This window comes from Parasteatoda tepidariorum, chromosome 1, assembly GCF_982258835.1.
Source record: "Parasteatoda tepidariorum strain Cologne lab strain chromosome 1, Ptep-v5.0, whole genome shotgun sequence".
NCBI lineage: Eukaryota > Metazoa > Arthropoda > Arachnida > Araneae > Theridiidae > Parasteatoda > Parasteatoda tepidariorum.
Window position 1 is genome coordinate 134,419,548 of NC_141755.1, and position 24,889 is coordinate 134,444,436.

Consider the following 24,889-nt stretch of genomic DNA (forward strand, 5'->3'; position numbering starts at 1 on the left):
ATAATTTCAAGCAAAATAAAACTCTTAGTAAATACTTTTTATCTTTTATTATTTTATTTAGTATTAGTAAAGAAAATTGAATTCGTATACAAGTTTTGCATCAATTTGCAATTTTTAATGGTGAAATACGAAATTTGAAAGATATCGTCAGAATAGTTACTGAGAAATTAATTTTTAAACGTAAGACTTACACATTTGAAAAAAAAAAAAAAACGACTTTTTCAAAATTCAATTTTTAAGAAACTATTTGTCTGATTTTACCACATTTTGTGTTTCGCCATTTTAAATTAGATTAATTAAAACGATGCTAAAATTTAAACCTTACAATTCAATTTTTTTCGGCTTTTATTAAATAAAATAATTTTTTATTCTAATTTTTAATTAATTTTTATAGAATAAAATAACTATAAAGTTTTGAATAAATAATTATTAAAATTTTGGCTTGGGTTTATCTATAGACAAAAAAATTTATAATTTTGGACGGAAAATTTTTAATTTTCGTTGAAAGTTCTTGAGATATAGCGGAATACTCAAAGAGGTAAAATTAATATTAAGAACGAGCAACCTGCATACGTAGGGTAATCGAGTAATGTTGATTATTTTAACTAGTCTATAACTGAAAACTTTCAAAAATCAACTGATCATTCTTCAAAATTAATCTGAATTTATTAAAATTATAACTCAAAATTAGCTTAAAGCGTCTTCACGTGACTCAAAAAGAGGCGGGATTGATTATGACGTCAAAATCCACTTTCTGGATAAGAGGATTTAGCTGAACCAAAATTTGTCATATGGTTAATGATGTTGTTCACAAAGTTGTTTTATTCTTATCTTATTTTTGACAAAAATGGGTAAACTTTTTGATATAATGCAAACAGAGAAGGACATTTAGTTTGAGAATTTTTATTCAAAAATTACTATTTTTATTCAAAAATTACTATTTTGTTATGTCATTTTTCATTAAAAGTATACTGGTTTATATATAAGAAATATCTATACATACGTAAAATCTTTTTTGGTATTCCTAGACCAGAAATTTTGATCCGAAATAGGAAATGGAAATATTTAAGATAATTTTAAGTAGGGCCAGGTTAGTCTGGTTAAATAAGGCGTTGGGCCATGTCCAAGAGGTCGTTGGTTAAATCACCGCCTACCGAAGACTTCCCATGTAGTAAATGGTGACTGGTGCTCGTTATATCTAACGGGTTACAAAGTCTTTTATGTTCAAAAAACAAATCATACCTCTGGAGGTACTGATCCGGGAGTTTCCTTTTTTCTGGAGTGGTTCAAAATTACAATGCTACGGAGTTGAACATTAGTAGTCGTAAATCCAAAAACTGGATCTGCTGTTCAACGAAGGTTACAAAATACAAAAAATGAATTGGAGATTGATCGTTCTCTGGTTCAGGTCAAAATTACGATCTGTGGATGAATAAATGGATATATAAATGGGCCGCCCTGTAAATGGGCTATGACGTGTGTGTGACTGACTTCGTATCGTTGGCTATAGATGGCGCCACTGAAGCACAAGAGACGCACTTTTTCCTTAAATTCGCTTAGTTTCACCAAGCAGGCTTGCTGGTATTGGCAAGTGACATTAGAAACAACAACAACAACAGAATTTTAAGTTTTTTTACTAGAGATGCGAATAACTCTTAATCCTTTATTTATTTATTTTTGCTTACCTTTTTTTTATTTTTAAACCTTCTCTCTGAAAAACAGCAAAAAAGAAATACATATTCATTTATAAAAACTTTTCTTAAGTGTAATATTAAGTTAATTCAGGATAATAAACTGAACTCGAAAGCTGTATTTCTAAATTTTATGCTATTATTAGCTAAATGCATTTTGCAAAATGCATTTAGCTTTGCGTAAGCAAAATGCATTTTGCAAAGAAAAATTCATTCAAATTTTTTTTAAAAATAAATATAAAATCACAATAGCAATTTTTTGTGTGTGTTTATATCATAGGTAGTTTAAACTATTTAAAGTGCGGCATAAAAAAAAGGTACTACTACATCTCCAAGAATTAAAACAAAGTATGATTTTTATATTTTCCTTTTTTAAAGTTTGAATATTGTTAAAACTGTAATTTATATTCTAAATTTGCTGGTTTATTGACAAGGATTATATAATTGAAATTGTTTTTTAAAACTTCAAAAATTACGAAAATAAATTTGAAACATGATTTTTGAAAGAATATTTTCCGGTTGAATTATTTTTAATGCTTACATGGTTGTTACTGATATTGTTTAAAAAGAATTTAAACCATACGTTTATTATAAATCAGTTCCAATTGCTTATAATAAAATTATGAATGCAAAATTGACATGTGATAGAAAATACTTCATTTACCAATCAATGTACGAAATCCAGTGCAAAATGGGTTATTAGTACATCACACTCGTTTAAAAAAAGTATTTTACCGACTTCGTTTCATAGCAAAATAACTTGTATGAAGTACAGGCATACAAACAAATTATTTGATATAAATCAAAGAAAAGCTTTAAAAAAACCCGTAAGCAAACTTCTGTACAGCAATTTTGTCATACATATTCTACAAGATTTTTTTTTTGATATTTTATATTTTATAACCATCTTTGAACAGAAGACTCAATTATGGGCTTAAGACTACTAATATTAAACTAGGTAGTCTAGTAATATTTAACCCAATCCAGTAAGCAAGGATCTCCTGGATCGAGTATTGGGAGAAATTTGCCTTCGTGGAGGACATTTTAATGGAACTAACCCGCATTAGAGTTACATGGAGAGGAAAACCACGAGAACCCCACACGATTCTAAGAGAATTGTGGGTTAGAATTCTAACCCATGATCCATCTACCGCTGAGGATATTTTACTTCATCACTGTGGTCGGTGCGAGCGGGGTGCGGGAGCCATCGCTGGGATTCGGTTCACCTCATTGGAAGACGAGCGCTCTATCCTCTCAACCACCACGACTCTCTACAAGATTTTGTAATATTTTCTATTCACATTGAAAAATGATCCATCTGAAAAATGAAGATGATCCATTAAGGCTGGCAGAGGATTTTTTCATTGGGGTGGGGAGGCCACTGAACTAAATTTTCATAGAGATATACATGAAATTTGAAAATTTTGATGTATGCATTGTATTAATAACTATTCGCTATAATATTATTAACTATTCGTTTTAATTCTCGCATTAATGACTATTCGTATATGTTTCATCGGTTATTTTTATTATAAATATATTTAAAAATAATAATTTTGAGTTGTAAGGTATACAAATCATTTGACATTTTTAGATTATTTCAAATAGCAAAAATATTTGAATAAAATCTATGAAAATAACTTTTGAGAATTCCGTTTAAAAATGTATAGTTGGATTTTATTTCTCTTTAACTTTCCAACCGATTTCATTTAAATTTTGCATTTTGTCATTTGAAATTAAATACTTCAAAATTATGTAAAATTCCAGATTCCTTACAATTCAAAAATTTTTAAGCTGCTATTAAGTAATATAATAAAAAAATAATTAAAATTATTCTTTACATGTAATTATTTTCGGATAAATGAGTTTTATATTTATGTGCAATATGCTTAAAAAATTATCGAGATTTAGCGAATTATGCAAAGAAGTGAATTTATAATAATGAGTCTTAAATTTTGATTGTTTCCCTACGAAATTATTGGGAATAGAGTACGGCTTCCCCCATATTTTGGCAGTCAGAAATCTAAATTTCTTTTTAAAAACTGCCTCTGCTCTACGTAAGAATACTACTTTAGGTAAGAAAGTACGTTTTCGCATCTGATTTTGTAACTTAAAATTTTGGGTTCTCTATATAATCAGCCTATTTAATGGTAGACTTTCGAAACAGTAAGATTGAGTCTTTGAAGGCGAATAACCGATCATTAAATCAATAGTTATTAAAGGAGTTAATTTTTTTGTGCACTGCTCACATTATAGAGGTGTCGGTGATAATGATGTTATTTTAAAATACACAGTTATGAATGTCTGTATAGTATTAAGAAAAAAAGTTTTGTTTCATATTAAATCCCACTGATTAATATGAATCTGATCAAAATGAATCCCTTGATTAATATGAATCGGATTAACATGAATCCCTTGATGGAAATGACAGCTAATTTTTGGTTTTAATAGCTTATGAAATTATTAGTAATTCAAAAAAAATGGTATTTTTTATTTTTATACTTAAATATTTACTTTTCGGATATATCTTATATATAAGTAGATATTTAATATTTTCGATAGGGACCTATTTTTGGTTAAAAAGTTTTAAGTCCTAAGGACCAGTTCATTCCTAAGTCAAGCGCAATCCTTCTTATTTGCCTTAATTCGCTTTTCAATTTTTATTATCAATTTTAATCGTCTTAATTTTGTTTTTACTTTTGTTTTAAATTTCGTGTGATCTACATTTAGATTCAATTGATTTCAACCCATTGTCGGCCAAAGTTGCGCAAACGCACCATTTCAATAAATATTTTTTATTAACAGTGTGACGTATATTTTTCACTAATTTTATTTTTCTGCTATTGTCAAGGATTCTTAAGACTTCCTAAAATAAACAGTAATTCAATTGGAGTAAATACTTTCTGTTGAGAAATTTTTAAACTATTAAAGTTCTTTTTAAAACTTAAAACTGTTATTGACGAATGAAATGTTTTGAAAATTTATATTATTCCTTTTAAAATGTATCATTATGTTTTAATGAAGGATTAAGTCAGTAAATAAAATAAAAAAAATTCATAAAAAAAACAAGCATTCAACTAAATGGTTTGTTCATTGATTTGGTAAATATTGCCCATACCCCACATTTTATTTCTTAGATAAAATAAAAAATTCCTTACACGAAATTTTTTTTTGTCTTAATGAATGTAATGTAAGCATATTTCAATGAAAATAATACTACATTTTATAACAATTTTCACAATTATTTTTTTGTTAATGAATTTTTTTATTGCTGCTTAGAAACGCTTCTTAATTTTATATTATTTGATGAACTTTTAAATTATAAACATTTCCGTCTTTTTAATTTTGAAAATATTGCCCAAATGGGTCCATGTAGTTACTTTACGAGCTTTGTAGGGAATACCGGGCAAATGTATGCTGGGCATCTTTGAAAAAAACATCAATGAAGGATATATTGAGAAAATGTATATTAAACTCGTTTAAAGAAATTTAATTTTAATTGTCTGAAGTAGGGGGCAAAACATGCGGCCTGCCAACACTCTATGTGCGACCCGCAGCAGCAGCCTGAACAAAATGAAAAAAAATATATATCGTTTTTTTTTTTTTTAAATTGTATTTTCATTGCGCAATAAAGTTTTTGGTGTACCCAATCTCAACCAGTGTAGCTTTTCGATCGTTTTTTTTCCCCGATGGTTAATGCTACGGATTTACGAGTAGTTTCAAAAATTCCGATATTTTTGACGCTCTTCGTATGTGCCGATTTCGCCGTAAAGCCAATGACTTTTCTGTAGTTATTGCTACCCATTTTCACGCAGTTACGGAAACCGAAATTTTTTTATGAAATCGAACTATGTACTAACGTCTTGAAAGTAATGAAAATACTTTATTAAAGCTAATTATGCTTTATAATGAAATGCTTTATTTGCGCAAACTTCATCTCAAATCTGATTGACTTTTGATCCTTTTTTCTGCAGTTATCGCGACTCATTTCGCGTGATTTTTAAACTTTGGATATTTTTAGCACGAGATATTATTATGTGACGATTTTATAGCAAATCAAATTATTTACGAATCGTTACTTTGGCAATTATTGCTACACATTTCTACAAGGCTTCGAAAGTCCCAATATTATTTTTACGTTATTGAGAAACTTTAATTTTGAATCTCGCATTTAAATGACGTGCTATATTTATGCCAATTATTTTAAAATTTAAATATATTCCTTAATAAATGCCGGATCTCATTTGAGCTAAAAAGGGGTTTTATTTTAATTTTAATCATTTTTAACCCTCTAAAAATTTTCTTTGAATCAAAGTATTTAACTTGCATTTATTTTAATAACTAGATTATTTATTTTCTTAAATTTAATTCTATGAAAAAATGGACTTTTGTATTGTGTAAAGTGATAAAAAAACATGAATTTTCCCATTGCTTTTAATTATTTCAATTTGACTAAAAAAAATTTCCTGATATATTGATTCTGATTGTATTTTATCTTCTAAGTTATCAGTTTTTTATTTTAAACGTTTAAAAATATTTGATTTTATGCCAACCTTTACAAGGTTACTATTACAAGGTTATCTGATGGCAATTTAGTGCCTTGAACAATGATGTTTATATAGCAATCACTACTTACAATTACTAAAAATGTTTGTCTAAGTACTTTGGCTTGCGGCCTTCGTTGGTTAATCTGCTGTCCATGTGGCCCTTTACTCAAAAAGGTTGTTCACCCCTACATAATTTAGAGATGCTCATTTATTACAGAATAAATTGAGTGAGGATGTAGTTTCGGCTATTTATTTATCAAATATTCTTATGCATTATTATTTAGTTAAAAGTTATGTAAACGTTCCATTTTTGAATTATAACAAAGATTCTACAAAATTAAAAATTTCGCTCGCTTCAAAAAACATATAAGCAGGATATAACAGTCGACATGCTTTAAGCGCTCAAAACAGGAGCCGTTTTCAAGACATGCAAAACGTGAATGAAAAGAAACAAAAGTGATTTAAAATAAAACAAAAGTTGTCCACGAAAAATGGAAAAAATAAAGTTGAGAAACAAAGCTAGAAAAAAACCCACTCTAGCCGAGAGAGATAATCCACAGAACAGGAAGAAGGGTCGAGAAGGGCAAATCAAGGTAAAATGCATTTCCACTCAGTATGGAGAGGTGGTGAGGATCTGAACAAGGGAATTCATTTTATAACCATCGTTTGGGGTTTACGACTACTAATATTCAACGCTTTTGTGAATTTGAACCAAAAGACAAGGGATCTCCTGAATCAAGTAATGGGCCTTCGTGGAGGACTTTTTGATGAAACTAACCCGCATTTGCTTAACACTTAGAGGAAAACCTCCCATGGTTAGCCTGACGGCAAGGGGAACCTATGATCCGTCTACCACTGAGGGTATTTCACGTCAGCACGGTGATCGGTGCAAGCCGGATGAGGAATTCGTATCGACCAGTCATCGCTGGAATTTGAACCCGGCTCACGTCCATTGGAAAGCGAACGCTCTATCCTTTGAGCCATCGCGGCTCAAGCATTCATTTGAATAAGACAAGATTTCAAGGCATCAAAATGAGCTGATGTGACAGTACTGGAAATAATTTTGACATCGAAATTGAATTTATGCCCGTAATTTCCACAGTTTGCAGCAATTGATGATTGTTTTGATAACGGACTATTTTATTCCTTAAGTCTAAATTTTAAAGGGCGTCTAATTCCGATGTAGCCAATGTCACACTGACAATGAATGTAGTATATGCCCCAGTGATCATTAAAGCTAATAGAATCTTTAAGAGATCTAAATTTGGTTTTTGTTAGCTGGCCTTAAAATTACTTTAAAACCAAAACAGAAGAAGATATTAGCAATTTTCTAACGAGCGGGAAGAAAACAGTAAAATTCTTTTGGAAGAATCTCTGTAAGGATTTGATGAAGAGGTCTAGTTTGCTTAACAAAGAGATATCAACGATAGAAGTGATTAAATCCATTGCTAACATCAAACTAGTGATGGATGTTAATTTCTTAGATTAAATGAAGTTAGAAGATTGTAAAAGTTAAGTGTGTGCAAATCGGAAGTATGAAATGCAGAAATATTCTGACAATTAGGGTGATTAGAATTAATATGAGTTGGAAAAACGCTTATGATAAACAGAGATGGAAAAATGATCATGTTATCTTTTTTGTTCTCTTTCGGCTACTGTGGTTTTTTTTCTAGTTTTTTATCTTCCCGTTATTTATTTCATTCTTAAATAGGAGCTCTTAGTTTTATATTTCAAATCATATTTGTTTCTTCTGATTCACGTTTTGGAAATGGGCGCCTGTTTATGAGCGCTTGAAACATGCATACTGTTATTTCTTGTTTGAGTAATTTTTGAAGTTTTCAATCGGATAATAGGTTAATGCTTTAGATTCCTGAGATTATTTATTTAATGTAATAAAATTTTTTTAATTTTTTGACAGACAATGATGAAAATTTACGTTCTTTTAAAATCGAAAATAAGTACAAAATTTTGGGAATAGAAATGGAACCATGCATGTATATTCAATTCTATTTTATTTAATAAATCAATTTGCTTCCCAATGCAAATATTACATGCAAAGTATAAATACAAATAGTATTGAATTAATAAAATATATTTTTTACCTCCAAATGAATCAATTCATTTTAAATGTTTAGTATCTGACGAGATGTCACATTTATTAAGAAAGAAAGATAAATTAATCAAAATATATAATGTGAATAATATATTTGCAGGTAAATAATAAAACGCATGATAAAAAAAACAGTTTCAGTTCAAATATTTAATAAAAAAATCAAATGAAGGAAACTCCCATAAGAAAAAGATTTCAAACTAAAGATTTGATTTGGAAATGGTAAAGTTTACATTGAAAGGGTAAAAATAAATTATCTCTTTTCAGTGACTGAAAAAAAGACTGACAAAATGACCGAAAAAAATGCCAACAGAATAGTTTTTAAAAAGTTAATAGATCTGTAGTTCTAGAAATTCTAGATGATTATCAATCAGATCACATTATTATTAGTGTAAATTGAGCAAAGAATTAATTCCTCCTAAATTTTGAAAGGCCATAGATGGAAGTAAAAAAAAACTAGCAACAAAAGAAAAACTAAGCAATATTGACAATAACTGTGACAATTTATCGAAGCAAACAAGATTGTTCCATTCAGTAATATGGGCCGGCTTCTGAATAAAAGGGTGGTCGATAAAATTACATTTTCTTTGTAGTTAATTACAACTACTTTATTACAATTGTAGTTAACTATAATTACTTACTTATTTTTAAAATATAGTTACTACTTCAATACTTTTCACATACGTTACTGGTTAGCATAATTCACATAAATGTTTAAAATGTTTTGGAATAAAAAATTGGCTTGCTTAACAAGTTATTAAGAAATGTTGATTCGTCTTTTACATGAGATAATTTGTTATTCTAAAGTACTTTTAACGAATTTATTTTTTTAACCTTTGAACTCTATGTTCTTCTTGACAGTGAATATTTAATTAAGGAAATGATAAAAAATCGTGAAATATTTAAATGTTTAATGCTTTTTTATATCATCCAAACGAGAAAGTACAGCGCAGAAAATAGGGGAAAAAATGGAACACCCTGAATAACTTTATATCTAATGATCGGATCTTCACGTTCTAGGACTCAATCTGAATAATTCGATTTCCAATTATTCCTTTGCTTATTAGATTTCCTATGATAATGAACGAAATTACTTAAAATCATGAAAAAATAACTGCTGTCCACAAAAATGAAAAAAGAAACTTGCTGTGGAACATCAAACGAAAACAAATTATGAGATGAACAGGGTTGGAATCCCAGAGATGGCTGGTCGATACGAATTCCGGCTTCACCGATCACAAGGCTGACTTAAAATATCCTCAATGTTAGAAGGATCATAGGTTAGAGTCCCCTTGCGGTCAGGCTAACCGTGGGAGATTTTCGTGGTTTTTCTGCTTTACGTAACGCAAATGCAGGTTAATTCTACGATTTCCTACAAAGCACTATTATTAGGATGAAACATTATACTTACTAGGCAAAAAGAAATCTAAAAATTGTTTTGCACACTCATTTTTGATTTTTTTTTCCAACAAATTCATTTATTTTGTATCTATTTTACAACTGTGGTTTATAGGAGGGGAAAGTTTGCTAAAATTTGTTTTGGTAATAATTTTAATGGATTAGTAGACTAAATGAAATTTTTTCATTTAGATTAGATTCATTTCATTTCATTCATTTAGATTCATTTCATTTCATTCATTCACTCATTTCATTCATTTCATTCATTTCATTCATTTCATTCATTTCATTTCATTTAGATTCATTTACCCGATGATGTTCGAAGATAAAGAAGAATAATGTTTAACGAAAGTTAGTTTTGGCCGTTTCCTTTTAATCGATAAAAGTAGAGCCGAAATTGTTTGTTGGGTTTACAAATTTCTACAGTGGTAAGATAAAAATTTTTAAACTGTTATATAAATGTTTTTGAGATCTTTAATGACAAAATTTTGTTAGTAACTTGAAAATTTGTCGTAATAGCGAATTTTTTGTTGCATGGAGTATTTGTTGTATCTAACTTTCCATGTACTTAACACTTTACTTACCAAATTATTACAAAAATTATCAAAGTGTGAGTAACTTTTTTTATGACTAAAATTGACATTGTCAAATTTTTTTCTCTAATGGCGATAGAAAAACTTTTTTTCTCTTGTTCATTTCATTGTTGGTGACTCGCCGTCCTCTTTGTCACTGGCAAGCAAATAAAACTGGGTAAAACCATCAATTGTCAAAAACTTCCCAACTCTGCCTGATTATATTTTTTTAAAGTGCTTGAAAATATTTTTTGAGTGCTTGAAAAGTGCTTAAAATGTGCTTATTTTTTGTTAAAGAATTTGGCTACGCATCCTGCAAAAAAAAAAAAAAAACTGAAATAAATCTTTAAGTTTAGCCAGAAATCAAGTAACAGGGGGAAAACAATCTTTAATTGTTGTTCTTTCTCTATTCAGCTCTTTATTCAAATTAAGTGATGTTTTTAAAAAGGAGTCATCTCTGTTTACTTTTTAAAAATATAAAGAAGTCTTAGATGAAAAATCATCTACTGGAGGGTATCTGCTACCGAGGGATATAACTGTAGAAATTTTTCCTTAAACGTAATGGCATAGTTAAATTTAATTATGTTAAACATGTCATGAAGAAGAAAAATTCATATCGTTAAGAATGATTGAGTAAAAATTAATTTGAACCTGTGAAAGAAGCATAAAGAAATTAAACTGGAAGATGATAAGTTAAATTAGGAATAATAAAAGATTGATTAGCATATCTCCTAAGTTTGGCTCATTTATTGAAGTAATATAGTCTCAGGGGTCTGTTTAGAAGTCTCACAGTCTCAGTTCATTGGTTTGGCAAACTGCTGCACTCGTTGACTTCTGGAAAAAAAGACAGCTTCTCTTCTTTGGCGCTGTGGTTAACATTTGTTTGCTAGTGAGGGGAAGATTTGTCTTTAGTCTATTTACGAATTAAAAAGTATCAAAATAATTAGTGCTAATTAATAAATGTAAATCATCATGGAATAAAAATAGTTTGATACCTAATAACCACATTATCTTATACAACATGTGTAAGACATTGCTATTAAACACTTAAATGTTAACAATGTTAGTTCGTTTATAATGCAATTTTTTCTTTCTTCATTTTCCTGAGTTTTAAGCATTTTGTTTCTTTTTCAAAGTTTTTAATGCAAATGCAATTATTTGGTTGTAGTTTTTGTCATTATATATGCACATACACTGGTTATCATAAATTAAGGAAAAATCACAAAAATAGCGATAACTCTTTCAAAAGTAAGCCAAACCGTGCAAAATTTGCATATGTTGTCCACTAAGAGTAGCTGAGTAAAATTGCAATATGCAAATTAGTGGCGCTGCACTCGGCTTACGTCATCTGCCTGGAGCATAAAAGTCCAAGTTTGAGAGAAAGCACACAAATTTTACTGTGATTGCGACATTGAAAATCTGAGATAGCCAATTCGTAATAATGACCTCTAGGCATCATTTGCCTGAAGAACTACGATGGAGAGCCATCGGGAGACTAGAGGCAGGGCAGAGTCAATCAGAAGTGGCCAGATGGCTAAATGTGAGTCCATCTGTGGTTCATAGACTTTGGAGGCAATTTCAAACCACAGATTCGGCATCTAGGAGGTTCAGTCAAGGACGGCCAACTGTTACGACCAGTGCCGATGACCGATATTTGACATTAAGTGCACGCAGGAATAGAACCGCTACTCCGACACATCTTAGATCCTCTCTTGCTGCAGCCACCGGAAGGTTGGTGTCAACGTCAACTGTGCGCAGAAGGCTCCACGAAGGTGGTCTGTATGCGAGACGACCAGCCATTTGCGTGCCGCTCACATCACGCCATAGGAGAGACCGTTTGCAGTGGGCCCGACAACATGTCCACTGGACGTCAGATCAATGGAGGCCTGTTCTCTTTACGGATGAGTCCAGGTTTAGTCTAGAAAGTGACAGTAGACGTTATTTGATATGGAGAGAACCTGGGACCCGTTATCATCCATCAAACATCCGTGAAAGAGATGCATACGGAAGAGGCAGTGTCTGTGTTTGGGGAGGCATATCCTTAGGAGGGCGCACATACCTCCATGTCTTTCCAAGGGGAACCGTGAATGCTCAGGTTTATCGAGACAACATCCTTGATGCTTATGTGCGCCCATATGCCGGGGCAATTGGTGATTGCTTTCTGTTACAGGACGATAATGCAAGACCACACAGAGCTCGCATTGTTGATGATTATCTTCAACAGGAAACAATTACTCGCATGGAGTGGCCAGCTCGATCCCCGGACTTGAATCCTATCGAGCACGTTTGGGATGCTCTAGGGAGGCGTGTATCTGCCATCAATCCGCCCCCTCAGACCCTTGCCACGCTTGCAACTGCTTTACAAGAGCAATGGCTCTCACTTCCTATTGAACTGATAGACCGCATAATTGAAAGCATCACACATCGCTGTTTGTGCTGTATTGCTTCTAGAGGCAATCATATTCCATATTAAAGGTACTTTTTCTATTGCAAACCGATACTTCCAATTTGTTTATTTTATACATGTGCTAATTTCTATACTACTATTAATGTCTGATAATTTCTTTTTATGTTGTTTAATACCTTACTATGTGTTGTATATTGTGGGTAAGTTTCATAAAATTCCATGTGTAATTTCTTGAGTTATCGCGATTTTTGTGAATTTTCCTTAATTTATGATAACCAGTGTACATAAGTGCATGCTGATCCTTAAAAAAATACAAATATTAGGTATAGATAAAACATTTGTGTAAGTGGGTGTTTTATTGAAATTTAGTATAAAATATGGCAAAATTGAGAAACAAAATAGAGCAATGAAGACATTTGTTTACATGGCACGTAATTTTAAGAAGAAAAGAAATATTCAAGAATTCGTTTGATTTATAAGTTTTGAAGAATAATAATATTTATAACTTTAACATAAAATTACTTTTATAAAATTTTTTGAAATGAAAAAAATATTTGAACAACCTTATTTAATAATTGTATTTTTCGTTCTCAATGCCCCTAATCTCTTGTGAAGCAAAACGATATTTTCGAATTTTATTATTACCATACCTGCCAAGTGTCCTGTTACCATCCTGCCAAGTGTTTAATGAAGACTCCTGTATTTTACGACTATAACCTGTTAACCCATATATTCTAAAATGTCTCTGTAGTTTTTGAAGAAAGTAATTTTTAAAAAAATTTTACCCAGTAAAATATCCGCTGGTGGCAAAAATACTTCTCTTATTCCTCAACAGACAGTGCTATTGCTAGCACATGTTATTGCTAAGTTGAGTGTTAACAGTTTAAGTACTCCTTGCTGTCAGGTGGACGTTTTCGTGGTTTTCCTCTCCATGCAATGCAAATGTGGGTTAGTTCCTTCAAAAAGTCCCCCACGAAGGCAAATTTCGCCTAGTATTTGATTGATTCAGGAGTTCCCTTGTCTTCTGGATTGGGTTCAATTTGACAAGGCGACAGAGTTGAACATTAGTAGCCGTAAACTAAAGCAATTGGGTTGGCTGTTTAACAACGGTTATAAAATAATTTATAAATAATGGTTTAAAAAATCTTCTTTAGATTAAGATTTCTTACAATATATAAAATTCTAATGATGGTGTCGCAGTTTTCCATTGTTGTCGGTGCATTTTTATTGGCTGGAAAATCACGTGGTAGGATCCAGTTTTCCCTCATTCATTTCCATATTGTTTAGGTTGTCATCAGCACAAAATTAACAATAGTCGTAAAGGTATTGTTTTTCTTTGAATATTTTTGTATCCCTAATTTAAACTTATTTTCCAGTACTGCTACTATAAGCGAGAGTATTAAATTATGTTTGTGAACTCATCAAATTTGTTTGAACAATACAATGCTATAAGAATATAAATGTTATTTTAAAAAATGATTACTTCGAAAAATCACTTCCGTTCACCAAGAGATCTAATATTTGGGTAAAGTAATATTTGAGAGTAATATTTAGACGTGGGAAGTAGAGGCACAAGAGTAAGTAAACAGAATTCCTTTTAGTACATATATGTTAAGTGAATAATTTTAAATTTACTAGAAAAATTGTTTTCTGCCAAGAAAAGACAATTATTGCGAAGCAATATTGCAAAGCAATAATCGGGGTTGGTTAGCGGCAGCGAACTGGGGGCTTAGCCCCCTAGTATATACATATTATTTTGCTAAATGTAAGTACTTATATTATTTTCAATTTTGAATTTCTCTTTTTGACTTTAATAATTCTGATACATATTTAATACATAATTAATTTTGATACATAATTCTGCATGATGTATCAAAACTTTACTCGTAGCCTAATAAATGTCGCAAGTGAAATCTCTGTTATTTTATTTCTTCAATGTTGGCAGTCATGTATTTACATTCATGTGATTGATCATTGTTTTGAAAGTATATACATTTATTATGCAGCTACTGTCAGTTCTTTGGCTAAGTTTGGTGCTCACTGTGAAGAGCTTCTGCCAAATATTTTAGTTCTTCTGCAGAGAGGCCTCCTGGATTGTGATGATGAAGTGAGCGACAGAGCAACCTACTATTTAAATATCCTATATCAGAAAGAAGCAAAAAGGACTTTACTCCCAATTCATCTTGAATGGTACATCTCTTTTCTTTATTGAATTTATAAATAAAGCTTTGAAATTTATATTCACAATAGTTTAATGGAAGTAGGTATGTAGTGATGTTTTAAAAAAGCTTAATTTTTCAGTCTAAAATCAACTATGCCAGAGATGGTTTCCAAATAGAAAATATGTGCAGTTTGCTAATTATCAAGGGTTGCCATTCCACAGGGGAAATATAGAAAATTTTAAAATCACCTGAAATAACAGAGAATTTTGATTTTTCTTTACAATTTTAAAAAATACAAGGAAATTAGTTTCATTTCGTCTTTGAAAATTGGTGACCACTCAATGCATAATCTATGGCATAGGTTGTTATTCCAACTATACTAATCTATTTCATTTAGTATAACATTATTTAACTATGTTCAGCTGCTCCTTTTTTTCTCTCTAAGTCTTTGCAGCAATTAAAACTAGCATAGTTAGCCTAATATAGCTCACACAAGAGCACAGTAATTGTGTTTCCTTTTAATATATTGTGAATAATGCATGGTGCGTAGCGTTTTTAAAAAATGCTTAAAGGTGCTTATTTACGATGTTCGTTTTTAAAAAGCAATTAAAACTACTTTTTCATGAGGTAATTTTAAAGAGTGCTTAATTTTCCCTTTTCGAAGATTTTTTTCTTTACCATGTTGTTTTCCGCTGCGTATTATGCAAAGCATGATTATCACATTGTTCTATTCAACGTTTTCACAATTCATTCAACCACAATTCATTTCGGCATGCTGTTTGTCCGTAGTGTATGATAGCACCCATCATCGTGACATATTTGATGAAATACTTGGGGGTCTGCATGCGCGTCTACTGAGCTGGATTAGTTGAGATGCTGCTGGCACTCTCATGTGCAACTCTGCTGCATTTTCTTGAGATATTCTCGATTTCAGGCTTCATTTCCCACCCTCTGATGAACTGAAAAATCTCTCAATCTTTTTATGGTGGCTAATATAATCAAGAAAAGAGTTTTTGTCAGAAACTAGTTATTTAATCATGATTATGTAAAGTCCTCGAAAATTACTTTGTTAATGTGTTTAGTGCTTAAAAATATTTTCTGAGTGCTTAAAAAGCACTTTAAAGGTGCTTATTTTTTGTTGGGAGATTTGCTTACGCACCCTGAAATATGTACAGGAAATTTTTTTCCCAGATTTGAGTGGAAACCCTGGTAAAGTTTTAAAATTTATATTTGCAATAGTTTAGAGGAAGAAGATTTGAATATACAGGATTATATTTTGAAAAAGCTTAATTTTTTAGTGCAAAGATGGTTTCCTACTTGCGCCATATTGTTTTAAGCTGATGTTACTAAATGCTGCTTTTTCACTAACACATGAAGTACACATCTGTTCAATTTCTATTAAAATGAAATTACTCTTAAATGCAAAAGTATGGTTGAAAGCATTGGATAAGGTAAAAGTTAACTGTCGGATCTGCTTTGGGGTTAAAAAAAGTTACATTAAGGTTTCAATTCATTTAAACTCACAATTTGTGGATTTGTGGTTTAATGGTTAGGCTATCCGCTTTCTGCCGGAGAAGCTGTGGAGGGGGGGGGGTTCAAATTTCAGATGGGGTATTTGATTTTTACCTCCAAACTTCTGTTCTAAGAACTATTTGGTATATTTTATTCTGTTTATATTGTATTTTAATTTAAATTATTTCTAAAAAAATTTTAAATTTTAGAAGCAAAAAAAACTAAGTATTTAATTGTTTATTCTTTTTTTCAAAATGTATGGATTTTTCTTTTAATTGTCATTTAAAATTTTTTGATAAACTAACTGAATTTTTTTTTTCAATTTTATAATAAATAATTTAAATTTTGTATTAAATTTAATTATGAATGAGTAAACAAAAGTATGTTCGGCTAGTTAAAAATAAGAAAACTATTTATTACATAATTGGAAAATCATTCTATTAAAAATACAAAATTAATTTCGAATGCATTCTGATTATTTGAAATTTAATGGATTATAGTTAAGTAATAAATAGTCCTTTTTTATTTTTAAGCAAGCCTGATAATATAGTTTTGTTTATATTTTCATAATTAAGTTTAATAAGAACTTAAATTTATTATAAATAAAAAATTTAGTTATTAAAACATATTTATTATAATTTTTTTAAAAATAAAAAATAATCCTTATGTTTTAATTAAAAATATTAAACATCGATTCATTTTTTTTGTTCTTATAAATTTTAAGTTTTTTTAAAAAAAAATTTTAATTGAAAACTAACTTATAAATAATTAATAAATACTTATCCACTTGCAAAATAATATTTGATAAAATTCAGTCTCCTCAGCTGGGATACAAACCACCGACCTCCCGTGAATAGACTGGCACTTACAATACAAAGCATAATGAGCTGGAAAGTGTGTTAGTTTAGGAGTAACTGAAACTATAATGGGGCGTATTTTAATCTAGGGGCAGAGCTGGCAGCTAATTTTTACCCTGTCTAAGGTTTTCAACTTTGAATGTTCCACATGATTACAATAACGAGGCGACGAAAGTGCTCCCTGTCACTGCTCATCAACGCATTTTTTTAAGGTTTGTCAGTTTCTGTTGTTGGTTTGGAAAAAAGCTTTGTATCAGTACTCATTAGGACCTTCAGAATTGCCCGTCGATATCAAAATTGTGCCCGTGGCTATTCAACCTTTGATGGAAGATAAGAAAGCTGGTAAGTTTCTTTTGACTAGAATTTAAGTGCATGTATTATGTGTTAGTGTATGTAGGGTATCTGCGCACCTGGAAACTCATGAGAAATCATGGAAACTCATAAAGTTCGTTATTGAGCAAAATTAGTCATGAAATGACACGATTTTAACTATTTTTTATAAACAAATCATGGAAAGTAATAGTTTTTGGTCGTCGAAAAATCTAATTTTTGAAATGGAACCTATCCCCTTCCCCTCCATTTTTAAGGTGTTGCGAATATCTGAATTTGTAACATAATCCCCACTCACAGTCATATTTTATTAAAATATAAAATGTTTTAATCATATTCTGTAAAAATTATAGTGTTCTTTAAAAAAAATGAAAAAAACACACTTTCTAGAGCGAATTATCTTTTAAACTTCTTGTGATTTCAGAACTTTTGTTATTATTTTTTTTTTATATGTTATCAATTCAAAATTCTAACTGAAGCAATCCAATCATTGGCGAATTTTTTTAATTCCGAAATGAGAACAGAAAAATTAGGAGTCTTTCGTTTTTTTCCGATGAACAAGAAAAGTATCTTTAGAATATGATCCTGCAGAGAAAAAGAAAAAAAATTGTTTTTGTATTTTTTTCAGCTATTTTATTGCTTCAACTCTTTCGCTAATCTGTTTTTTTGTATTTAAAATCTATAAATATGAAGACGCAGAGTATAACAGTTTTGGTTATACCTACCATTTCAATTAATGTTATTATAATGCTTTTTTAAATTTATTGTTGCGTTTTTGTCGGAGAAAATAGTAACTTTCAGTCATGAAAAGCTCTTCAAATTTGTCCTGGAAAGTCATGAATTTGAAAGTCTGAAATGTTGCAGATATCCTGTGTATGTAAGTATGATTATTTGATATTGTTGATTTGTCATTTTCAGATGTTTCCACCATTGGGAAGTCCAAAGATAAAGTTGCTGCTTCACGTCAAGATATATTTGCAGGTGACGTATTTATCCTTTTCTTTGTTTAGTTTAACACAATTTTTTGAAACTCTTGCTCCAAGAAAAATAAAGCCACAGTATAAGTGCCTTAAATTTTAAACTGCATATGAAACATTCTCCGGTTAGTGCAACATTTGTTCCCTTTTCTTTTATTGAATTATTTCCACTACAAGCGATGCTGAAAAAGTCAGTTAGTTCATTTTTCAATAACAATTAATAATTCTACATACAGCCTGATATTTATTTTGGCAGCCTACTGTTTTAGAGGAAAATAGCTGTCTCGCTTGTTTTCCAGATAAAAATGGTGTTTTTCTAGAACGTCTGGAGTATGCATAGTTTCTAAGCTCAATTTAAAGAGTAAGTCGGTGCACTGGTATAGCAGCCATCATCTTGATGCATCGGAGCTCTGATTAAGCGGCCAACATGAATTGACATATGCCATGTAACGATATAAGGGTTTAACATTTATTTTTTTTGTTTTTATTGTACTTTTTCACAGAACATTTCAGATAACCAATGGGTCTATTGTGATTTTTTTTAATTTATATTAATATATATACCTGGCAACATGTTATGGACAATTTAAGACTTGAGTGCCTAATAATACCGTAATAAAAAATGACATTTTTTAAAATCTCGTTGAAAAGTGGTAATAACTACTTAAAATTAATTTAGATTTACGTCAGAAAAAACTCGTGGAAAAGCGTAGGAATAACTATTTGAAAAAAATCCTTCATATTTGCGATAAAGCTTGCAAAGAAAGTGTAGAGAAAAAAGATTATTTAAATGTGTGATTCAACTTCAGGATTAAAAATATAATCACACTTAAAATTTCAAGATTTTTAAAACTTTGCGAAAATACGTTGCCATAACTGCCGAATAATCCAGATATATTCGATGAAATCGGCAGAAGTAAATCACGTCAAAAAATGATTAATCAAATATGCGATCGATAACTCATTGGTCAAAATATCGTATGAAGCGTTTCGGGATTTTAAAAATTGTACGGACATAAGTAGTTGTAACTGCCGAAAGAAGGATCGAAACGTCATTTGTATACGTCAAAAAGTAATAACTCAAAAGAGCAATTTAAAATTTTCATCATTTGTTTAAGAAATTTTGGAGAAAAAAAATTATTTTGTATACCTGAATAGTCTCCTGTTCGAAGAATCCTGTTTGAAGACTCCTGTATTTCATGTCTGTTTCCTGTTTACCAATATATTCTCAAATTTCTCCGTATTTGTTAAAGAAATTGGCGATAAAATATCTGCTAGTGTCAAAAATACTTTTCACATTCTTCAACAGATAGTGCAATGCCCAGTACTGCAGTATGTTGAGTGTTAATAGTTTAAGTAGTTATAAATAATGGTTTAAAAAATCTTCTTCAGTTAATATTCATATACATATTTTTTACTTCACTAAATGTAAGTGTTTATATTATTTCCGATTTTGAATTTCTCTTTTTGACTTGCATGACTAGGCATAATGTATTAAAACTTTACTCATAGCCTAAAACATGTAGCTAGTAAAATCTCCGTTATTTTATTTAACCAATGTTGGCAGATATGATTGTGTTCAAAAGCTTTCGCAGGCTGCACATAAGCAGTCGGCGGGCCGCAGATTGTGCACCCCTATGGAAGAAAAAGCATCCAAATCTATTAACCTTTGCCAATACTTTTCAATTCATTCAATAATAAATATTACAAATAAATATTTTGATTGATATTAAAAAAGGACTTACCTGCACTTTAAAAAAAAAGGGCACATTTATTAAAGTTTAAAACTGATTGTCGCTAAAGCTTTTATTTTATTGTAAAGTTAAGCAAGTTCTCTTTAAAACAAGAGCTGTAACATCTCTGATATTTTTAGTTTGATTTTTTCAGATCAATTGTCGGCAGTTCCAGAGGTCTCTTCATTGAACTTGAGTCCATTGTTTAAATCTTCTCTTCCTATTGAACTCACTGAATCCGAGACTGAGTTTGTTGTTAGATGCATTAAACACACATTCACTAATTACATTGTGTTGCAGGTAAGAAATCTTTTTTGTAGTTGAACCTCAGTCATATCTCCTGGGACTATTAACTGCAAACAATAGAAAGTTTGTATTGCAGACAGAAAATTGTTTCAAAGCGATTGCAAATATTCATTGTTGGCAATGGTATTGGATCTGTACTTCATCAGTTTCTGCAATATAGCAAGTTTTATGAACTGATGCATAAACATCAAATGTGATGTTTGAGGTATTTTCACCAAATTATTAGTTTTTAACTATTGGTATAATTTCTGACACCGCAGCAGAATCGTGGCGGCGCTGTCGCAGAACAATACCGAATTCTTGCAGAAAGATTTTTCTTTTGTAAAGTAAAAAAAATTTGTCTTTTTTTTTCTGCAGAAAGTTTTGAAAGGTTTTATCTTTTCTTCAGAATTATATTTTAAAGATGGCTTTCTCGTGCATCTGAGTGAGGAAAAAATGCTTATGATTCTTCTATTCTCATTTGAGAATAATTATTGAAAAAAAGAATAATGAAGTAAAAAATTTAGTTTTCTTTTCTGCTAAATTAAATTTTTTATACATTTATTACTATTGATTTTCACATTGTTTTCAAAAACCAATATTTTTAATACGATATTATTTATTACAATTACTGAATCTCAAAATAGAATCACACATTTAGTAACCTCTTTTGAAGAGTCCGATTTGCGTGATTTCGCCGTTGATCTATTTTTTGTGGTAGTTTTAGTAACAGATATCACAACTTTTTATTTATTTTTTAATGTGATGATAAACAAAATGCAAAAAAGTAAATAATTATTGTGTCTTCCTATTACAAAATGCGAGAATATTGCTCATGATATTAGAATAAAAACAATATTACATATTCAATTTGAAAAAGTATTTAATTTTTTCCGGAAAGTTGTTTTTTTTTTTTTTTTTTTTTTTTTTTTTTTTTTTTTTGGAAGTTGACGTTTCTGTTACTTTAAATTAGTAACATGTGCAGTTGTTATTATTAAAAATACCTAGCTGAAAGATATTAGTACTGATGAGGAATGTTGCAGAAAGCCCAAAAAAATTTTGCCACAGCGATTTGTGAACGATGGATGTAAAACTCCGATAGTTTCAAAAACTGTCTCAACTAGCTCTTTTAATGTAATAAGAATATCATTTGTTATGGGACTGTAGTGTATCTACCACTACAAAAACAAAATTCCAATTCACTAGTATATAAGACATGATAACTCGATTTTATGTTGGGGTACCTCTCCATAGATGAAGGTTGACATTGTCTATAACTTCTATCCCCACATTGTGACCCGGACGTGACCGTCAAAACAAGACAATACGTCTGGGAAAACAAAAGATGGGAAGATGAAATGCTGTTCTACTGAAATAAAATAAATACCCTTATCTTTAAGAAGGGGTTTCTTGAAATTGTGATAAGGGAGGGAGACATGAACTGTGGATTGGTTTAAATAAACATTTAAAATCAACGATTTAGATATTTTCTGAATTATATACTTTAGAGAATTATTTATTATAACTATTATTTTGAATTATTTATTAGGGAATTACTTTAATTTAAAAAAAAATCAGTTCTTTTTTCTACCTTTTTATTTTTTCTTCCCTATATTCAATACAAAATGAAATTGATTTTCTTAATTAAACGTATTATAACGCATAGTAACTTTATATATATATATATATATATATATATATATGTGTGTGTGTGTGTGTGTATATGTATATGTATATGTATATGTATATGTATATATGTATATGTATATATGTATATGTATATATGTATATGTATATATGTATATGTATATATGTATATATATATATGTATATATTTTAAATAGAAAGTATTTATACCTCAGTTTGGGAACAAAGTTTTGTGGTACAGCTGCGGACCAACTGTGTATGATGCATCACACATGGGACATGCAAGGTATTTCATTTTTGATGTGTTTTCAAATTTAACATTTACATACATATTTCTCTTCACTCCGAATTGGAACAAAGGGCTTCTATTCTCTTAGAGGGCAGTTTCAATTCTCTTAGAATCTTCCTACGTCTACCTCTTTTTCTATTGCTCTGAGGGTTCCAATCAAAAACTTTGTTTTCCTTCGAATTTTTCAGGTTTGGGTAGATCATAACCGATTCATTTACTTATTTTAATTTTTCTCCTCAATCGGTTTTTGATTCGCTTTTCTAAGGATTTTTTCACGTTAAATATTTTATGAAATCACTTGATAGGTGTCTTCTTAAACTGTTGTTTATAAATACTTTATCGCGTTATTTTTATTGCAGTGTCATGACTCGGATACATTATGTAAGACAGAATTAACATTGATAACACTGATTTATTTTGAATTTGTTATGTTTTTGTTTTTCCAAATTTTACTGAGAATAGTCTTCAGACTTTGTTTAATAGTATATCTTTACCAATTCTTCTCTTTTGTTGTTAATTGTGCTTCCAAGGTACATAAAACTGTTTGCCTTCTCTAGTTTGTTATTTTCTATGAATATGTTGTTTAATTGTTTAGGATTAATTTTTAAAATTTTAGTTTTATTTAGGTTGATAATAAGCCGCATTTTCTTTGCCTCTACGTTCAAAATGTGTGTATGTTTTGTAGATGCATTTATCATTCATTGCCTTTAAAATTTAAAGCCAATCATAAATGCTTCTACAGGGTGTATAGCGTTTTTAAAAAGTGTTTAAAGGTTATTATTTTTTATTTACAATTTTTAAAAGCCCGTAAAGGTGCCTTTTTTTAATTTGGGGTTTGAAAAAAAAGCTTAATTTTCTCTTTTGAAAGGGAGATTTTTTTCTTTGCTGCAAAAATTGTCATTCTAAATTATAAAAAATGCATAATTTTCACAATTTGCTCTGCAATATTTATCAGAAACTAGTTAATTTTATCATGATAATATAAAGTTTTTGAAAATGTTTTTGAATTTTTAAGAACTTTAAACAGTAGAAAAAAAATAACTTTTTTTACACACACATAAATCCTATTAATGATTTTTTTTTTTTTTGGAATGTGATTTAAAATATTTTTTAGTGCTTAAAAAGTATTCAAAAGGCGCTTACTGTTTGTTGAAAAATCAGGCTATGCACCTGGTTCTGCATAAAAAAAAGTATTTTTCTTTTCTTTTTAGATCTTATATCTCATTTGATATCTTGCGTAGAGTGTTGTCAGAATATTTTTCTTAGGATGTGTTTTATGTCATAACCATTACAGATATTGACGATAAGGTAAGTCTAGCTTTTTTCTTGTTTTTTTTAATATTAATCTTCTTATTTTACATGTATATATCTTATCTTTTCTTATTTATTTTCTCGAGCATCTTATTATTTACAGGGGAAAAAATCCTAACTGGAGGATGCACTACACTAGCTAATGCATTTTCTAATAATTATAAGCAAGAATTCTAATGCTTAATTTGTTGAGTTGTACAATACATGAAAAAAAATACCATCCAGGATAACTTTTTTCTGATGATCGGATTTTCATGTACTAGGACTCTATCTTAATATAATATCATCCGCTCTAATTAGAATATTTTGGGTCAGGCCCCCTCGAACCATTAAGATTGAGTCCTAGTACATAAAAAATAATCCATCCTGAATAACTTTTTTCTAATGATCGGATTTCATATACTAGGACTCAATCTTGATAATTCGAGGGAGCCTGACCTCAAATATGCTAGCTAGTACATGCAATATTTTAAGTTAATAATTCAGACACAACAACAAACTTTCTCGGGAAAAAACGTACTTTTTCCCCCAACAGATTTAGACAAATTCCCCCTAAATAGAGATGTAGCTCCAATCCTGGGAAATATGATACCAACAGTTTGGATAGGGAAGCAGTATAAAGTTTGTAACTTTTAATTTTACTTATTTCATTATATCTCTAGAACTTCTTAAAAAAAATGTTCTCTCACAATTTTAAAATTTGTTTTTCCGAAGATAATTCTCTACAAAAATTAATTTTTATCATTATATTTAAGTGTGAAATATTTTCTATTTTTTCCTAATTTTATAACCAAAAATGCAAAATTTGAATGAAATCAGTCAGAAATCTAATTTTAAAGAAGTTGTATATTTAAAAGAAAGTAAATTTTCTTTCCAATGATCGATGATTTTCTTTCCAGATCATCAAAAGAGCCCGCCAGAAATATTTGTATGAAAAATACGTTAAAAACCACTCTGATATTGAGAAAATTATTTCTGATGTACAAGAAGCTATTAAGGTAGTTTTATGTTGTTTTTTAAAACAGTTTTTGTAATAATGTTTAACTTTATTGAATATTTGT

At 30.0% G+C, this 24,889-nt stretch overlaps 1 protein-coding gene across 11 annotated transcripts in view; it reads left to right on the forward strand.

The window, feature by feature from the left end:
• Positions 1-24,889, forward strand: part of LOC147817014 (coatomer subunit gamma-2-like) — a 112,905-nt gene that overhangs the window by 44,108 nt on the left and 43,908 nt on the right. For 7 of the 11 annotated variants that reach the window (XM_087153709.1, XM_087153696.1, XM_087153716.1 and 4 more), the window contains 8 exons: positions 10,046-10,174; positions 14,732-14,915; positions 17,469-17,598; positions 18,505-18,567; positions 20,451-20,596; positions 22,426-22,514; positions 23,729-23,825; positions 24,728-24,826. In XM_087153709.1, coding sequence (XP_087009835.1) covers positions 14,913-14,915; positions 17,469-17,598; positions 18,505-18,567; positions 20,451-20,596; positions 22,426-22,514; positions 23,729-23,783 — 486 coding nt within the window. In that variant the 5' untranslated portion in view covers positions 10,046-10,174; positions 14,732-14,912 and the 3' untranslated portion in view covers positions 23,784-23,825; positions 24,728-24,826. Of the gene's footprint in view, positions 1-10,045; positions 10,175-14,731; positions 14,916-17,468; positions 17,599-18,504; positions 18,568-20,450; positions 20,597-22,425; positions 22,515-23,728; positions 23,826-24,727; positions 24,827-24,889 lie in introns of those variants that run through there. The other 4 variants (XM_087153728.1, XM_087153739.1, XM_087153701.1 and 1 more) reach the window with 4 other exon arrangements.